Source organism: Erpetoichthys calabaricus, chromosome 4 (genome assembly GCF_900747795.2).
Source record: "Erpetoichthys calabaricus chromosome 4, fErpCal1.3, whole genome shotgun sequence".
NCBI classification, from domain to species: domain Eukaryota; kingdom Metazoa; phylum Chordata; class Cladistia; order Polypteriformes; family Polypteridae; genus Erpetoichthys; species Erpetoichthys calabaricus.
In genome coordinates this window covers 145,349,020-145,365,815 of record NC_041397.2, presented here as the reverse complement: position 1 = coordinate 145,365,815, position 16,796 = coordinate 145,349,020, and the positions used below count along the sequence as shown (strand labels likewise).

General features: G+C 37.3%; 1 protein-coding gene across 1 annotated transcript in view; it reads left to right on the top strand.

The window, feature by feature from the left end:
- Positions 1-429: 429 nt before the first annotated feature.
- Positions 430-16,796, top strand: part of LOC114650314 (vesicle transport protein SFT2B-like) — a 167,371-nt gene continuing 151,004 nt past the window's right edge. The window contains exons 1-2 of the mRNA XM_028799865.2: positions 430-616; positions 11,284-11,373. Coding sequence (XP_028655698.2) covers positions 551-616; positions 11,284-11,373 — 156 coding nt within the window. The 5' untranslated portion in view covers positions 430-550. The remainder of the gene's footprint in view (positions 617-11,283; positions 11,374-16,796) is intronic.

Genomic DNA, 16,796 nt, shown 5'->3' with positions numbered 1-16,796 from the left:
GATCATTGACTGGTTGAAGATCTAGAATATATTAGCTACGAAGGTGTCTTATTAAAGAATATTTATAAGCTGCTATGGCCCAGTGTAATCCACTACCTGCTTTCCAGACTTCTGTTCACCATTTTTTTTCTGGAGGATCACAAAATGTTCTCGGTGCGCAAGCTACAGCATTTCCCTCATTCTCTGCTGTTATTCCGGCCCTCAAAAATCAGATGATCAAAAGGAATTTCACTTAGATGTCATATATATGAGCGCCATGGATGATATTCAGCCCTATTGTTAGCTTAATGTAATGAACTGAATAAATAAATGACGACTGAACCATCCACTGGTCCCGCTAGATGGCAGACGCAGCTTGCTTGCTTGCTTTGCAAACCTTGACTAGCACGCGAGGGCGTCACAATTTCCATGGCAACTGACCGCGAGCTGTGGAAAAGAGAGGCGGGCGGCAGTTTCGCGGAGGAAGTTGGTCCAGTCCACCTGTTGGACGTGGAAGTTGTTTCAGCTGCGCGGTTTGTTTGTCTTTTGCGAAAACAGCACGCAGGCCATCATGGACAAACTAAAGAAAGTGCTGAGTGGCCAGGACGGGAATGACGACTCCAATGTGCTCGCGGAGGTAAAACAAAAAACAACAACAAATAATTAAAAAAAATAAAGGCGGTGCAACGAAACAGAGACGTTTTGCACTGCGTTCTTCCGAGAAACAGGCAGGGTAGCTTCGGTTTTTATTGCACAAAGAAAGAGGTAGATTTTTGACCCAGTGATTCTCTTTGGTCTCGTACCTCATATTTTATTTTTGCCCGAATTCACAACAAGATATTAAAGTGTGAAGTGACTTGCATAACTCGGAAAGGTGTTTTGGCAGAAAAACAGGGACGGGAGCACCGCCCGCTTGTTTGTGGAGCTTTGTTATTGAGTAATCCACTCGTTACGTTTGCTCAGCTGGATGAGTTGTTAATAATGACGTGTTTACAATTTCATTTGCAGTGTATTGGCATATTGCTATTCATGACAATGGAAAAAAAAACTCTGACATCGTTAGACACTTCGAAGGTTTAAATGAAATGCTGTTTTGAAAATCAGAATTGCTGATCAGTCAATGGGGGTTTTACTAACATATATGTCACCTATGCCTTTAAAGTGAATTAAAATATATTAATCGTTTGATTGTGAAGCATTGTCGTAGACGAAATTAACTGTAAAGTGACCACAGGGTTTTCCGGTGTTACGCACGCCTCCAACAGTCAGCAGCTTTTGGACGTAAAATGTGAAGCGGTTTCTTTGAATTTCGCTTTTGCATTTGGTGTGTAGTTTTATAGGGCGATACCTTGGCACGTGCACTGTTTATTTTTCACTGTATACCAAAGTGGAATAAACCGTTCTCCACAAATAATACTGATTTGGAGCAAAGTCCTCTTGAAAATATTAATACGGTGGTCCCAGCACTAGCCTTTTCGTTGTAAAAATAACATCTAAAAAAGTGTTTCCTCTATGTGTTATCTTTCTTAAGAGTATGTGCCAACTCCATAATTATTTTACAAAATGATTTAAGTTAGCCAAATCATGTAAACTATTTTTGTAGTTTAATTTTACAATGTGTGTGTCAGGATAGGTAGGATGTTACATCAGCCCATGTGGACCTAGTTTATTGTGTTTTATATAACGTGTATAGAAGGAAATTTGAGAAGAATAAAATATATTGTAAAAAATCGCTTAATGTTTTGTAATATTTCTTTGTTCATTTCCTGGGTTGTAAATTTATAGAAGATGGTTTAAGAAGGCAGAGTTGAATTTGGCTTGATTTATGAGTTAGAATTAGTTGACAATAGTTAAACGTTTGATGGCATACACATTTGTTACTTTGAGATGCAGAGTAATACTTTTGTGCTCGCTGAAACAGACACATCAATATTTAATGTGTATCATTTTGGTTTTAAATTAATTGTAATGCAATTATTGTGCCAACAATTGTATTTCATTGAGCTGTTATTTCTATTGAATTTCACAGTACTGAATCATTTTAAAAAGGGCCTGAGAGTTAATAGATAGATAGATAGATACTACTACACATGAATATTTATAGATACTGTTGAGTTATTTCTCAGATCAATATTTTAGTTGTGTTGGTGCTATAGCAGAAATGTGTTGGTAGTTGTCAACATTTTAATTGAGTGCAGCAAAATTTAAAAAAAAGAGGAAGTATTGTGGCTTAGCAACATTTTAAAAGTGCTCTGTGCAAATCAGCATCCCTGTCAAAACAAATATCTTATGTCAAGAAGGCAAAGTTAGCTACTTCAGAATATCAAGGATGATAATCGTCTGTTAAGTTAGATGTTTTGGGAACTTTGATTTTGGTGTTAATAGAGAAACTTCATATGATGCAAGGCATTAGGCTTAAAAAAGTATATAATTTTTTTTGTTAATAACAGCCACAAAATGACTACACAACTGAAATGGGTTTAATATTTGAACACTGTAATTAAATATTTTTTATGTAGCGTTTGATTCCTCATTTATGTCAAGTGAGTTCACCCCATTCACTCTTGTACTAATCAATAGGAAGATGGGAAGTGCAGGACAACGGTTAGATTGATTTTGATAATTTTGAAGAAAATGCTTTTCTCAACTGATAGCTGTTAGGTTTTAAATAAATCACCACAGCAAATGGAGAAAAATGCAAGACAGAGATGAAAAATTTAACACAGATGCATAATCATTCAATGAAATAGAGCCAACAGCAATAACCTGCATATGAATTAGTTCGTGAAACCAGGTCCTGAATTATGGAGCAGTGGAAGAAGATAAAGAATAAAATGCTGCAAGATGCTCATTTTAACAGTAAGTGAGGGGTATTTAGCTGAAGTTTTTGCTTCTACACACCAGGAGTTTTATTTGTAAAACTATTGTTAGATTCCATACTAAAATTTTGCTTAGACTTCAGCAAAAATGGCTTATGCCCAAAAAAAAAAAAGTCCGTTTATAAAGCCGTACATATGCCGTGTGCCACAGCAAGTTCCTTTTTAAATCGGGCACAGACGTTTAGATATACCCCATCACCTCCAGCCTGTAACCATACAATGCTTAAAAAATGCCTTTTTTGAATTTTCATAATCTAATCACAATATACATTTGGCCATGTTCCTCAGTAACGTCATTATTACAAATCATGAAAGAAATGAAAAAATGAAATGTTGGTGTATGTGACCTTGAGGCATTAAACATTGTTTGCTAGTCTCTCTGTGCGAGTCACAAGAGTGGGAGTGAGTGACGGCAGCCGAGTGAAGAGAGCGATGGCGATGTACCATTGTGCAGCACCCGTACCCCCACTAGTGCTATGAGAAAAATGCAACATGTGTTGATGAGTTGTTGCTGACCTAAAAATGTTTTGTTTTTCTTTTTTTTTCCTAAAAAAACAACAAAAAAAAAAAAAAACATAAGCGCGAAACACATGCAGAGCAAGATACAGAATCTGAAAGCAGAAAAAAACAAAAGTGCCAAAACAAAGAAAGTAAACATCGCATTAGCGCAAACAAAGAGAAATTATTACTCGGAGAAATAACGAAAAGGCAAATAGAGATCGAATATATAGACATAGGTGATATGTCTGAAGTATGTACATATTGTAAGGCTTTGAAGTTTAAGTCAGAGAATTTCAAAAACGGGGTTTACCTCACATGCATTTATTGGTTACTTTGCAATAACTCACATGCATTTATTGGTTACTTTGCAAAAAAATTATTAAATGCTGATGATGTAGATCGTTTTGTCTGTGCTGAAATTCCAAACAGAGAAACCTATCCTGAATTATGGTACAAAGTCATTAAACACATGTCTCATGGACCTCATTTAAAAGATTCAGCATGTTGGGACTCTAAAGATTCCAAATATTGTTTTTAAAGAAGTTCTGAAATAAAAGTGAAACTAATGAAATGGCAACAATTCAAAGAAAACAAAATCTTAAGTGTGTGTGTGTATCTGGAAAACCAAACACAGGGGGTTGGCGAGCGAAGCCCCCTAGTTTTAACTATAAATAAATGGTGACAATTTGCTGCATTTTTAATTTCCTTCCAAGGCACTCTTTGCTTGGCATGTAAGTGGCATCTGTCTTTCTTCATTAGTTGTAATAAACTGGCTGTTTTATTATTCTTAATTTTCTTAAGAACTTGGAGCAAGCTAACTACATGCATTGTCGGATTCTTTGATATTTATTCATCAAAGTCTGAGCCAGTATTACTTGCCATCAAGATGATTGGCATGCTTTGGCCAGCACTTCCCTTCAGGAAAGAAAGCACTTCACACATGGCTCTGGATCAAATAGTTCAAGTACAGGTCTTTCAGTAGTGATTCTTACTAAATCCTCTGAAGTTGCTAGATGCTATTGATGTACTTTGGATTTTATATGATTTTGAGCAGATAATCCACATTCTCACTGAGCATTAAATTGTGGAATTAGTAGCATAATTTCAACTAAGTGTGGAATGATTGTAAACTCTGACCAGTAGGGTTTTTTTTTTCTTTTTTTTAGCATGAAGTCTAGGAATTGACCCTTGGTTAACACTTGGAACACTTTCCTAGTTGCACTGCTTCAGTGTTGCATCCATTTTTTTTAACAAACAGGTCCTTGTCCCAGTTTTAATATTGTTCTCACCAAAGATTGTAACATTGTCTGGTCAGGCATCATTAAATTTTCAAATCTATTTCCTTGTTCTTTTATTATAATTTCAACAGGTTTGCTCATGCAGGTTATTTCTAAAAACTGTGCAACTGTATGGGTAATTATACTTGATATTTTGAAATGTACTGTTGGTGCAGCTATTTTTAACATTTCTGCATGAGGTCTATACTGTAGTTCAATTTTGCTTCTTTCCCTTCCTCTTGGTATTTAAATCAAGACTAAAATTCAACTGTAGCATCCTATCTTTCAATGGTTATTACATTTTTTAAACCTTCATTTGTCATAACACAGCTTTCTGATATGTGATGAATTGATTTTGAGTCAGCGAATTCTTAGCTTTTGGGCATTTAAAACCGGTCATGCAAAGAATGAATGAATATAGCAAAAAAAAAGATGTTTCATTTGGTACAGACGTTTGCACAACCCTTTATTTTACGTCTGTGCTGTGAAACTTAACAACAAGGTGCTCCATGGGACCCTACACAGCCATCTACTGCAGACAGCATCAAGTCTTAACAGGTGATTGGCATCATACTGTACCGCTTAATGCTAAATCAGTTGGTGTTAGGTCTCACTTACAGTACTTTTACACCTAAAATGTTTTCCATATTAGCTATAGAATGTCATACACCTTTTCAGTCACTGGGGTAAATTTCCAAGTGCTCAACATTAACCCTGCAAATCTTTCTTTATCCCATACCCCCAGTGTATTGCTTAGTCAAGCTTATGTTTTTTGATATGCACAGTCATGTTTGCTTTTTCTGACCTTTTCTCTGCTATATTCTTTTATTATTGACATCTAATTGCTCTTCTATGCCTCTATGTATATTCCAGTTTTATTTTGTGCATCAACTCACCCTTTCATTTTCATATGTATTTGTTACATTCTAACCTTTTTTTCTTGAGTACAATTTGAAAGTAAATTTGGTGAATGTCAGTATTCCTAAGCAATAGTATAAGCCACACTGATCTTCATTTTTAATTTTTTTGTAATTCTTTCTTAAACTGGCATGAGAACAGACCAAGCTAATGATGTTTGCAGAGGCACAATTCTAGCAGTCAAATATTCTTTTGGAGTGTTGTGCCTTTTGACTTGCACCATATAATCTCATCATTTGAAATGAGGTGTATCACTTATAAATTGTTTTCCCTATAGTGTAGTCTACATTAGAACAAATGTCACAGTGTGGTGTGTATTAGACCTATGCCAGAAAAATTCCTGTACTGTATATATGATGTTTTGAAGTTTTTAGCTGTTGGCTGAGGCAGTGTATATTTTCCATACAATCTGTAATTCACTTGTTGCGTCAGTTTGAAATTTGACACTGCATCAGTCCAGTACTTTTAAAATGAGCTAAGTTTGAAAAGCTCAGTCGAAAGTTCTACTGTAGTTGAAACCCAAATTTGGCACTTTTAGGTTTCTGCTGTTCAATACAGGCTCTGTAGGTAACAAGCAGATGCAAATCAACATTAATTGTATATTTAACAATAATCTTTTAAAATGTAAATACTTTTTGTGAAACTAACATAATTAAAAATCAAATTATTTTATTGAGGCACCACAATGCTGTGGTGGTAATGCTGCTGCCTGGCAACAAAGAGACTAGGACCTCCCTATGTGGATTCTGCATATTCTCCTTGTGTCTGCATGAATTTCCTCCACAGTCCATAGACATACATGTTAGGTGGATTGGAAATGCTAAATTGGTGCATGTGTGCATTCACCCTGTGATAGACTGATGCTCCATCCAGGGATTGTTCCTACCTTGCTCCCTATGTATTCTGTGAAAGGCTCTAGCTTCCTTGCGACCTTGCTCAAGTCAAAGCAGCTTTCAAAAATGGATGGATTGTTTTACAGGGTATGCAAGGTTGTCTGTATTTGTAAGCTGTTCTGAGATGCACATTTATTTTTTAAATTTCAGATTACATCTTCAGTTTACAAAAAAATTGTCTATGGTAATTAAGTTTTTACCACAATTATGAAAAATAAGTAAAAATAAGAAACTGTACACATACCAAACTTGCCTCTAAACCTAACCTGGATTCAACATCATACTGAAAACCAAAGTCAAAAACTGAAATCACAGGCTGGTGTAACTTGTATGAATTTCATCATGACAATTCATAATGTGACTCAGTAGTCCATATAGCCCCAGTGTACCTGTATGCACTCCTGACAATGCACATAACATTCCAGAGGTTCTCGGTTGGATTCAGGTCTGGAGAATATATCGGCCAAACAATGGCATTAATGTCTCCATCTAGCAACTGCCTACACACTCTAACCACATGAGGCTGGATATTGTCCTGCAGCAGGAGGAATCCAGGTCCTACTGCACCAGTGTAAGGCATGACCGTTGCACTTAAGATTTCATTTCAGTACCTAACAGCAGTCAGGGTATTGATATGCCTTCCCAGACCATCACTGAACCACCACCAAACCAAAACGTTCACCACAGCATCTCCAGACTCTTTCACGTCTGTCATATTTGCTCATTGTGAACCTGCTCTCCTCTGTGAAGAGAATGGCACACTGATGGCAGAGCTGATAATTGTGGTATTCTGTGGCGAATGCTAGTCAAAGTACACAGTGATGGGCTGTGAGCACTGAGCCCTTGTGCCACCTTCATGGAGTCTGTTTCTGACATTGTGGTCGGAAACATGCACACCAGTAGCCAGCTGGAAGTCCTTTTGTAGGGCTCTGGGAATGTTCTTTCTTTCACAGAGGAGCAGAAAACAGTCCTGCTGCATGGTTGATGCCCTTCTGTGCCCTTGTCCAGGTCGTCTTGTGTAATGGCCCATGTGCTGGTATCTCCTCCTTGCTCTTGAGACACGACAAACCTTCTCATGCTGTCATGTGTGGATGTGCCATCCTGGTGTAGCTGAACTACCTGTGCAACCTGAATTGCCTGTATTTACCACGTTATGTTACCAGTAGTGATAATGACATTAGCAAAATTTAAAACTTGAATCCGTCAGGAAGGGTAAGGATTTAGCAATTGTCTGTGGCTGTCATCTGTAAAGCTATTCTCTTTTGGGGGTTTGTCTTGCTGTTGCCTCTCCAATGCACCTGTTGTTGTTTTCATTTGCACCAAAGCAGGTGAAATTGATTCACAATTACTTATACTTCCTGTGATGATTAAGTGTTCCCTTAATTTTTTGAGCAGTTTATAATAAATGTTTGCCCAAAGGTAAATGTATACTAAGAAATAGAAGTAAGACTAAAACTAGATTTCCCTAAGATCAGATGGTCTAGTCCTAATCGGTGCATGATAGAAATTAAGGCTGTAATGCAAAAAGCGGCAGGTTCATACCTTACCATTGGCTCACTCTGTGACAGTCTGCAATTTATTTTACCTGCCTGGGCTCCTGATGAATATTCGCTCTGTGCTTCATGGCAGCATAAATAATATGTAATTCAGCTTAGCTGCCCAAAGACAACAAATAGTTGGGGCATTATATGAAGCAAAAAGTCGTAGGTAGGATGTCCTTCATTTAAATACTTTGATCTGTTAACTTTTAGACAAGTTGATACACTTTTAGAAAGAGTCCAGGTTTCATAAATCGGTTGATTTTTCTAACTGGCTTGTGGTAGAGGAATGTGTTGTTGTATGTTTAGCAGCTGTCATACTTAATTTGCATCTGAAGACTGGTGGTATATCCCAAAATTTTAGAGCCAGAATTTATAATAAAACCTTGGATTTGGCTGTTTTTTTTATAAATTCCTGTAGGTATCTCTTAGAACTCTGTCAATCGAAGCATCAACACAATGGCTGGACCATGTCAGAAAAATCATTGACATTAAAAAGACTAATTACCTGCATTCCGTAATGCAGTTGGGAAGCTACAAGTGATAGGTTTGGCCACTTATAAACATTGAATTAAAAATATGCAAAACAGTCACATATACAGAAATTATACAGAAAAAAATGTTATTGCATAACTAATGAATGTGTAAATGGGGAGGGAAAACACAGAAATGTGGGAAAATGGAAAGAATTGGTTAATTTTATCAAGGAAAAGACACCAGTGATAAGAGTGAAGTTTTCTCATTCAAAGAATCGGAAACAAATAGCACATAAAGATTTAACAAAAAAGCAAAAGGATATATGGCCTTGGAAAATTGTATGAGAATGGTTACCAACAATGTTATGTCCCTAGTACTTTGTCCTGAAGAAGGAATGAGTTGAATCAGAAGTGCATAAGCAAGAATAATTTTGGATTGTACAACACAGGTAACTTGATTTTTTGATATTGTTTGCTGCTGTTTACCATATGTCCAATTGATGCCAATTGTATTAGGAATTTTTGTAATCTCTGTTCTCCATGAAAACATGAGATTAACCATTTTTCTCAAGCATCACTATAAATGATATCAAAAATAGAAATTATTATAAATATATATATTTTATGTCCTGAATTCCTTTACATTTATAAAATGGTTAATAATGAGTGTGGCCAAGTGGAGCAAGTGGGAATCACAGAACCCTTGGTTAAGTATAATACAGATTGTGATTTCTTTTATGTAGAAGAATGAGTAATCATAGAAATAAGTACAGTGCATCCGGAAAGTATTCACAGCGCATCACTTTTTCCACATTTTTGTTATGTTACAGCCTTATTCCAAAAATGATTAAATTCATTTTTTTCCTCAGAATTCTACACACAACACCCCATAATGACAACATGAAAAAAGTTTACTTGAGGTTTTTGCAAATTTATTAAAAATAAAAAAACTGAGAAATCACATGTACATAAGTATTCACAGCCTTTGCTCAATACTTTGTCGATGCACCTTTTGCAGCAATTACAGCCTCAAGTCTTTTTGAATATGATGCCACAAGCTTGGCACACCTGTCCTTGGCCAGTTTCGCCCATTCCTTTTTGCAGCATCTCTCAAGCTCCATCAGGTTGAATGGGAAGCGTCGGTGCACAGCCATTTTAAGATCTCTCCAGAGATGTTCAAACGGATTCAAGTCTGGGCTCTGGCTGGGCCACTCAAGGACATTCACAGAGTTGTCCTGAAGCCACTCCTTTGATATCTTGGCTGTGTGCTTAGGGTTGTTGTCCTGCTGAAAGATGAACTGTCGCCCCAGTCTGAAGTCAAGAGCGCACTGGAGCAGGTTTTCATCCAGAATGTCTCTGTACATTGCTGCAGTCATCTTTCCCTTTATCCTGACTAGTCTCCCAGTCCCTGCCGCTGAAAAACAACCCCACAGCATGATGCTGCCACCACCATGCTTCACTGTAGGGATGGTATTGGCCTGGTGATGAGCAGTGCCTGGTTTCCTCCAAACGTGACGCCTGGCATTCACACCAAAGAGTTCAATCTTTGTCTCATCAGACCAGAGAATTTTCTTTCTCATGGTCTGAGAGTCCTTCAGGTGCCTTTTGGCAAACTCCAGGCGGGCTGGAGTGCCTTTTACTAAGGAGTGGCTTCCGTCTGGCCACTCTACCATACAGGCCTGATTAGTGGATTGCTGCAGACATGGTTGTCCTTCTGGAAGGTTCTCCTCTCTCCACAGAGGAGCTCTGACAGAGTGACCATCGGGTTCTTGGTCACCTCCCTGACTATGGCCCTTCTCCCACGATTGCTCTGTTTAGATGGCTGGCCAGCTCTAGGAAGAGTCCTGGTGGTTTCGAACTTCTTCCACTTACGGATAATGGAGGCCACTGTGCTCATTGGGACCTTCAAAGCAGCAGAAATTTTTCTGTAAACTTCCCCAGATTTGTGCCTCGAGACAAGGCACAATTCCTTTGACTTCATGCTTGTTTTGTGCTCTGACATGAACCGTCAACTATGGGACCTTATGTAGACAGGTGTGTGTTTTTCCAAATCACGTCCAATCAACTGAATTTACCACAGGTGCACTCCAATTAAGCTACAGAAACATCTCAAGGATGATCAGGGGAAACAGGATGCACGTGAGCTCAATTTTGAGCTTCATTGCAAAGGCTGTGAATACTTATGTACATGTGCTTTCTCAATTTTTTTATTTTTAATAAATTTGCAAAAATCTCAAACTTTTTTCACGTTGTCATTATGGGGTGTTGTGTGTAGTGAGGAAAAAAATGAATTTAATCCATTTTGGAATAAGGCTGTAACATAACAAATGTGGAAAAAGTGATGCGCTGTGAATACTTTCCGGATGCACTGTACGTAAAAAATATGAATGCTTTTTTTATACTGTACAACAAAGATGTAAATCTTGTGTGATTTAACAGGGCTCCTTTCAAAAATGAATTTGAGGGTGTTACGAATATCAATATATATCTTACTTCTCACCTTATTATACAGAATGTATTTGAGTATGGGAAAATGTTCATTGTTGACAGGTGTTCTCATGTTATTTTCTAGTACTAATGAAATTAGTTATTTTTGTTATCATTTTGTAAGACGTGTTTTATTGTAAAAATGTTAAACAGTTTCTTACTAATGTATTTTTAAGTTAATCATATTCAGTGTGAAAACGCTCACTTTTTTATCCCACTGAAACCAATTATTTGTGTTTGTTTTTATTATTGTGGTTTTCGTATGGTTCAATTGCTGTACTTAATAGCTGCTTAACAAATTATAAGAAATAATTTTTTCTTTCTGTCACCCACAGAGAGTATCTGAGGCAACCACATTAGGATGGGGTACTAGAGTTAAAGGGTTCATTGCCTGCTTTGTTTTGGGAGTCTTGTGCTCAGTTATGGTGAGTTTCATTCTGTTTTTTTTTCCCCAGTAGTACCGTTTTTAATGTCTCAAATGTCTCAAAGTACAGAATTTAAAAATTTGTCCTTTTTCATCTGTCAAGAAAAGAAACTGTAAATTAAACATACGGTCTTTGGAAAACTTGACATTTAATAATGCACATCCAATGTACAGTTTTTCATGCAAGTGCTCATTGTGGTATTGTTTTGCTATAATACTCTAAAAATTCATTATTTGAAATTGCTGTCAATAAACCTTCCCATGTAACTAAGCTTTTTGATGTATTATGTAAATAATACTGTAGTTTAGTGGTAATTTATGGTTTTAAATGTAAAACGTGCCATATTCACTGATATTTGTGTTCAGATAAGCATCTTATACTTTATGTAAATCTAGAAGAATCCACCAGGTGGCAGTGTGAGAGATCACGGTGTGAACAGGTTCGGCTTCGTTGTGTTGTGAATTGCCTGGAATTATCCATTAAATTCTGATGACACCTTACCGCAATATCTGATGTTTAATAATTAAATCTATCAATCCAGGGATGTGTCCATTCCTCAAGCATTGGGCACAAGGCAGAAACAATCCTTAGACTGGGCATCAGCTCATCACAAAGTGCATACAAGCACTCACATACACTAGCGCCATTTTACTGTCACCAAATCTGCATATCTTTGGAAGGAAACCGGAGCACACTGTGGAAACATGTAAACTCCAGGCAGAGAACACCAGCAACATGACTCCCTGCGAGAATTATATATTCCGAAAATCATTTCAATTGCCTGTTTGGCACCCCATAGGCACTGTATTTTAGATATATAAAAAAAAAAAACGGCTAAGGGGATAGATATATAGATAGGAAGGAAAGGCACTATATGATAGGCAGACAGGGAAGCTGCTATATAATAATAAAATTACTGTTATTACTATATAGATAGACAGGGAGTTCAGGCAGGCAGAGTGGCGAAGGTTAAAAAGAAAAGAAAAAAAAATTTTCTTCCCCAGCGGGGAATCGAACTCTGAGGCACGGCAAACCAGTTTCGCTCTGAATCAAATCTTAGCGTTACGCCACAGAAGCTGTCATATCATTCTTGAACCTTTTGTGAAAGTGATTATTTGATCTTTGGGCTTCAGGCTTCACACATTTTATAGTTTATGCCTACATTTTGTAACATTTATTACTAAAATATGAAAAAGTTTCTGTTTTAACAATGTGTTTACACAGATTACTGTAGAAACAGAACACACATGAAATGCGTGTGTTCCAAATAACGATCTATTATTTCCACTCTAAAACTCCACTTCACTCTCAGATAATCAATCAAGGCATGTTCGTGCACGTTCTAAGTCGGTGGGGGGATGGAATAGCCGGCTGCTTGCAGCTTGTGTTTATCAGCACATTTAGATGACAAAAGACGCTGGCGGAGATGTGTGAATGGGTTTAAGAAGCGATTTAAGGTGGGCTGGATCTACAAGTTTTTTCGCAGGCTCTGGTAATTCTAGTGTTAAAGGAAGAAAATTCTATGTATTTTTTTCTGACTTTTGACTAGGATTTCAGCATTTCCGCTTTGTTTTGATTAAATATATGAATGCGTGTCTCTGACAGGGTTTTTTTTCTTTTAATTAATTTATTTATTTTCCCCTCACAAAGCTTAGGTAACCTTTTTGGTCACAATAATTGGTCCAGTATAGTTGGCAGATGTTTCTCAGGTCCTCAGGGACACTTTAAAGATGATTGCACCATTATAATCCAGTCATATTTAGTTCAGTTAGTCCTTCCCCATTGACTTCAATGCATTTGGCAGAGTCCGGCAATATTCAGGAACACTTCCGTGGTTTCTCTGTACTCGAGGTAATACAAACACCGTTGAGTTCACTCATCACTATTCTTCAGGTAAATGTCTAGTTATCTGTCCGTCACCTGAAGCATAATTGAATTATGCAGCAGGATAATGACTCAGAATGCAAAAGCAATTCTACATCTGAATGTCAGAAGAACCAAAATTAATGTTTTTGAGTGGCATGGTCAGAGTCCTAACTTTAATCCAGGAGAGATTCCTTTACAGGACCTGAAATGAGCAGCTCCCACAAAGTTCTCAACAGTGATTACAGGAAATTATTACTGTAATTGCTGCTAAAGATGCTTCAACCAAGTATTAAAACTATGGGATCAATTATTTTTCTGTTTTGCTTTGGTAATTTTGTCTCATCCTTATCATCTTCTACTTGTGGAATTCATGGTTCTAATCTTGTGACACTCATTGTGATATCATTCACAAAGACTTGACCTCCTACTATATATGCTAATTTCTTTCCATAATTTTCTGCCACATGATAGTGTATTCTTACTTTGTCTGTTTGCCGAGAATAAATATTCATACAGTTTTTTGGCTGTATTAATGTGAATAACCCTTCAGTTGGAAAATTCACTTTTTCTTTAAGGGAGAGCCTGTCTTTCAGTCTTTCTTTCAGCCCAAGACTCTGTAAGGTTAACTTCAGCTTTAAGGTTATTGATATTGGTACACACTATATTGGTTCCTTTGTTCAGTCTTTTCTAGAGCATCTGAATTTTGTTGTAAATTAAGTGCCTTGATATTCGTAAATATTGCATTTGTGTCTGCACTTTTTCATTTTTTTTTTTTTTTTGGCCTCTGGAGACCTGCAAGGGAGCATTGGAGAGAAGGGAAATTCATCCTCCGAGAGCAACATTTCTGTAGAGTGATACTGTATATTATATAGTTCTAATAGTTATCCTGCTGTGTGATAAATGATTAAAAATGGAAAGGCTAGTACAAAAAAACAATAGCCAGGTTAAAATATTTCTTGCCTCAAGGTAAATTAACTGATTAGGTTATGGAACTCTGTCAAAACATCTTTGCCTAAAGCACAAAATACTTTCAGACTCAAGTCAGAAAATTATTTTGATATACCCTTGTGTGTTGTGTTTTTTTTGTTTTTTTTTCCTTGACCTGGTTCTTTATAAATAATCGCCAAAACAATGGAAACGGGAATTGAATATTGCAAGCTGCTCTTTACTCTAGAAATTAATTATTCTGCAGTCAACTTGGTGAAATATTTTAAGTTTTTGGGCACTAGTTGGGATGTTAACACCATTTCCATCATTAAGAAGGGTCGAGTGAATTTTTTTTTCCCTGCTGTTGTTCAGCAATAGTCCTGGTTAAAAAATAAATTACAGCATGTTGTGAGGTCTGCTGGGAAAACAGACTGGTGTTCTTTTCTCTTTTGCTAATCTTTGTGTATGTGGTGCTATAAACTATGTTAACAGGATCACTCCTCACTCATCTTATCCAGGTCAACACTTGTTCCAAATGCTCTCCTCTGGTAAACACATTTTAGGTCAGTTAAAACTAATACTAACAGAAACCTAAGAAGTTTCTTTCCCAGAGTCATAGTCCTCATAAGCCAGTTTTTAGCCTGTCTTCCTCACTTTTTCATTTGTTCTTTGTGCACACTATACGCACACATGCTTCCATTTACTTATTTTCTTTCTAACTGCACTATTCTGCAGCTGTTTATAATGTATATTTAACAATTTTGTTATCTGTATGTAATTGTAGTGTTCTGTTATAAGCAGCTTCAAAGCTAAAAAGACAAATTCCTGTACATTAAGTACTGGTGAATAAAAATTATTCTAATTATGTTGGAAAATTGTCATAATATACAGATTTTTTGTAAGACACTTTACTGCCATCTACTGGAAACTTCTTATAATAAATTCACAAAGTAACCATTGTGCCGAACATAGTTGTAATAAATATATAGAACGTTTTGAAAATTAATAAAAAATGTCATATGAATGGAGTTCCTTAGTTGTGTCCATCTTTAGTGCACAGTCTAAACAACCATAGGTGTCAGTCTTAAAAAGAAAAAGAGTGATATGCTGTTCATTTTTTAGCACATCTTTGTATTCAAAAGGCCTATAGAGATTAATGTAGATGCACAAAATCGCACTTAATCAGCTGTTTTAGTACATTTTTATCAGCAGATAACTGAATGGCACAGGATGCCTGTCCCTTTCTATTCCCCTTCCCTACCAATTGCACTTTCTTGGTTACTTTCTGTAGTAGATCATGCTGAGTTCAGGCATGGTCCTCGGCACTAGCGGGGGGGGGGGGGGGGGGGGGGGGGTTAGTCCAGTGCTGTGTGAATGTGTTCTCGGCTAAGATTACAATTCTGTTAGTCTTTGAATAACTGTGCAATGCAGTGGGCTTTCATAATCTAAAAATGGTAATTTTAATTATCCAACAATATGAGGTCAAACTTGTGCATATTCCAATCCATTGTATATTTTGCACGTAGGATTTTTTTTTTCCTTTCTCATGGATGTCAGCCCCAGAGATGTTGAATGAGTCACCTCTACAGTAAAAGCATTTAGGATTTTTTTTTTTCTAAAAATTTCAGTAACCGCAATGTCAAATATAGAATATATTTCACTACATCCTGCAGTGGAATCGTATCTGAGAGCCAAAACACTCACAGAACAGCCTCAAGTGGCAGGAAATGACTAGTGTTTTTTTTGTCCACTTTAAATTCCTTCGCACCTCTCCATTAGTGTCTTTTGTTTTGCAAATGTGTCAATCAGCAAAAGCAGCAAGCAGCCTGCTATCCTATCCCCCCACCACTGCACCTCAGCTCGGGAAAAAAAAATTCTCCCAACTCGTCTATTTATCTGGGTGTGAGGTGCCTGGAGTTGTATAGGGTAAATGATAAACTGCTCCAAAAAATTAAAGGAACACTTTGAAAACACATCAGATCTCAATGGGGAAAAAAATCCTGCTGGATGTCTATACTGATATGGACTGGGTAATGTTAGGAATGAAAGGATGCCAAATTAAAGCTATCAACCTACAGATGGCTGAATTCAAAGACACCCTGAAAATCAAAGTGAAAACATGATGTGGCAGGCTAGTCCATTTTGCCAAAATTTCATTGCAGCAACTCAAAATCGTACTCTGTAGTTTGTATGGCCCCCATGTGCTTGTATGCATGCCTGACAATGTCGGAACATGCTCCTAATGAGATGACAAATGGTGTCCTGGAGGATCCCCTCCCATATCTGGACCAGAGCATCACTGAGCTCCTGGACAGTCTGAGGTGCAACCTGGCGGTGTCAGATGGACTGAAATATAATGTCCCAGAGTTCTGTTGGATTTAGGTCAGGTGAGTGTGGGGGCCAGTCATTGGTATCAATTCTTTCATCCTCCAGGCACTGCCTGGATACTCTAGCCACAGGAACCCAGGACCCACTGCACCAGCAATAGGGTCTGACAGTGGGTCCAAGGATTTCATCCCGATACCTAATGGCAGTCAAGGTGTCGTTGTTTAGCCTGTAGAGGTCTGTGAATCCCTCAATGGATATGCCTCCCCAGACTATCATTGATCCACCACCAAACCGGTCATGCC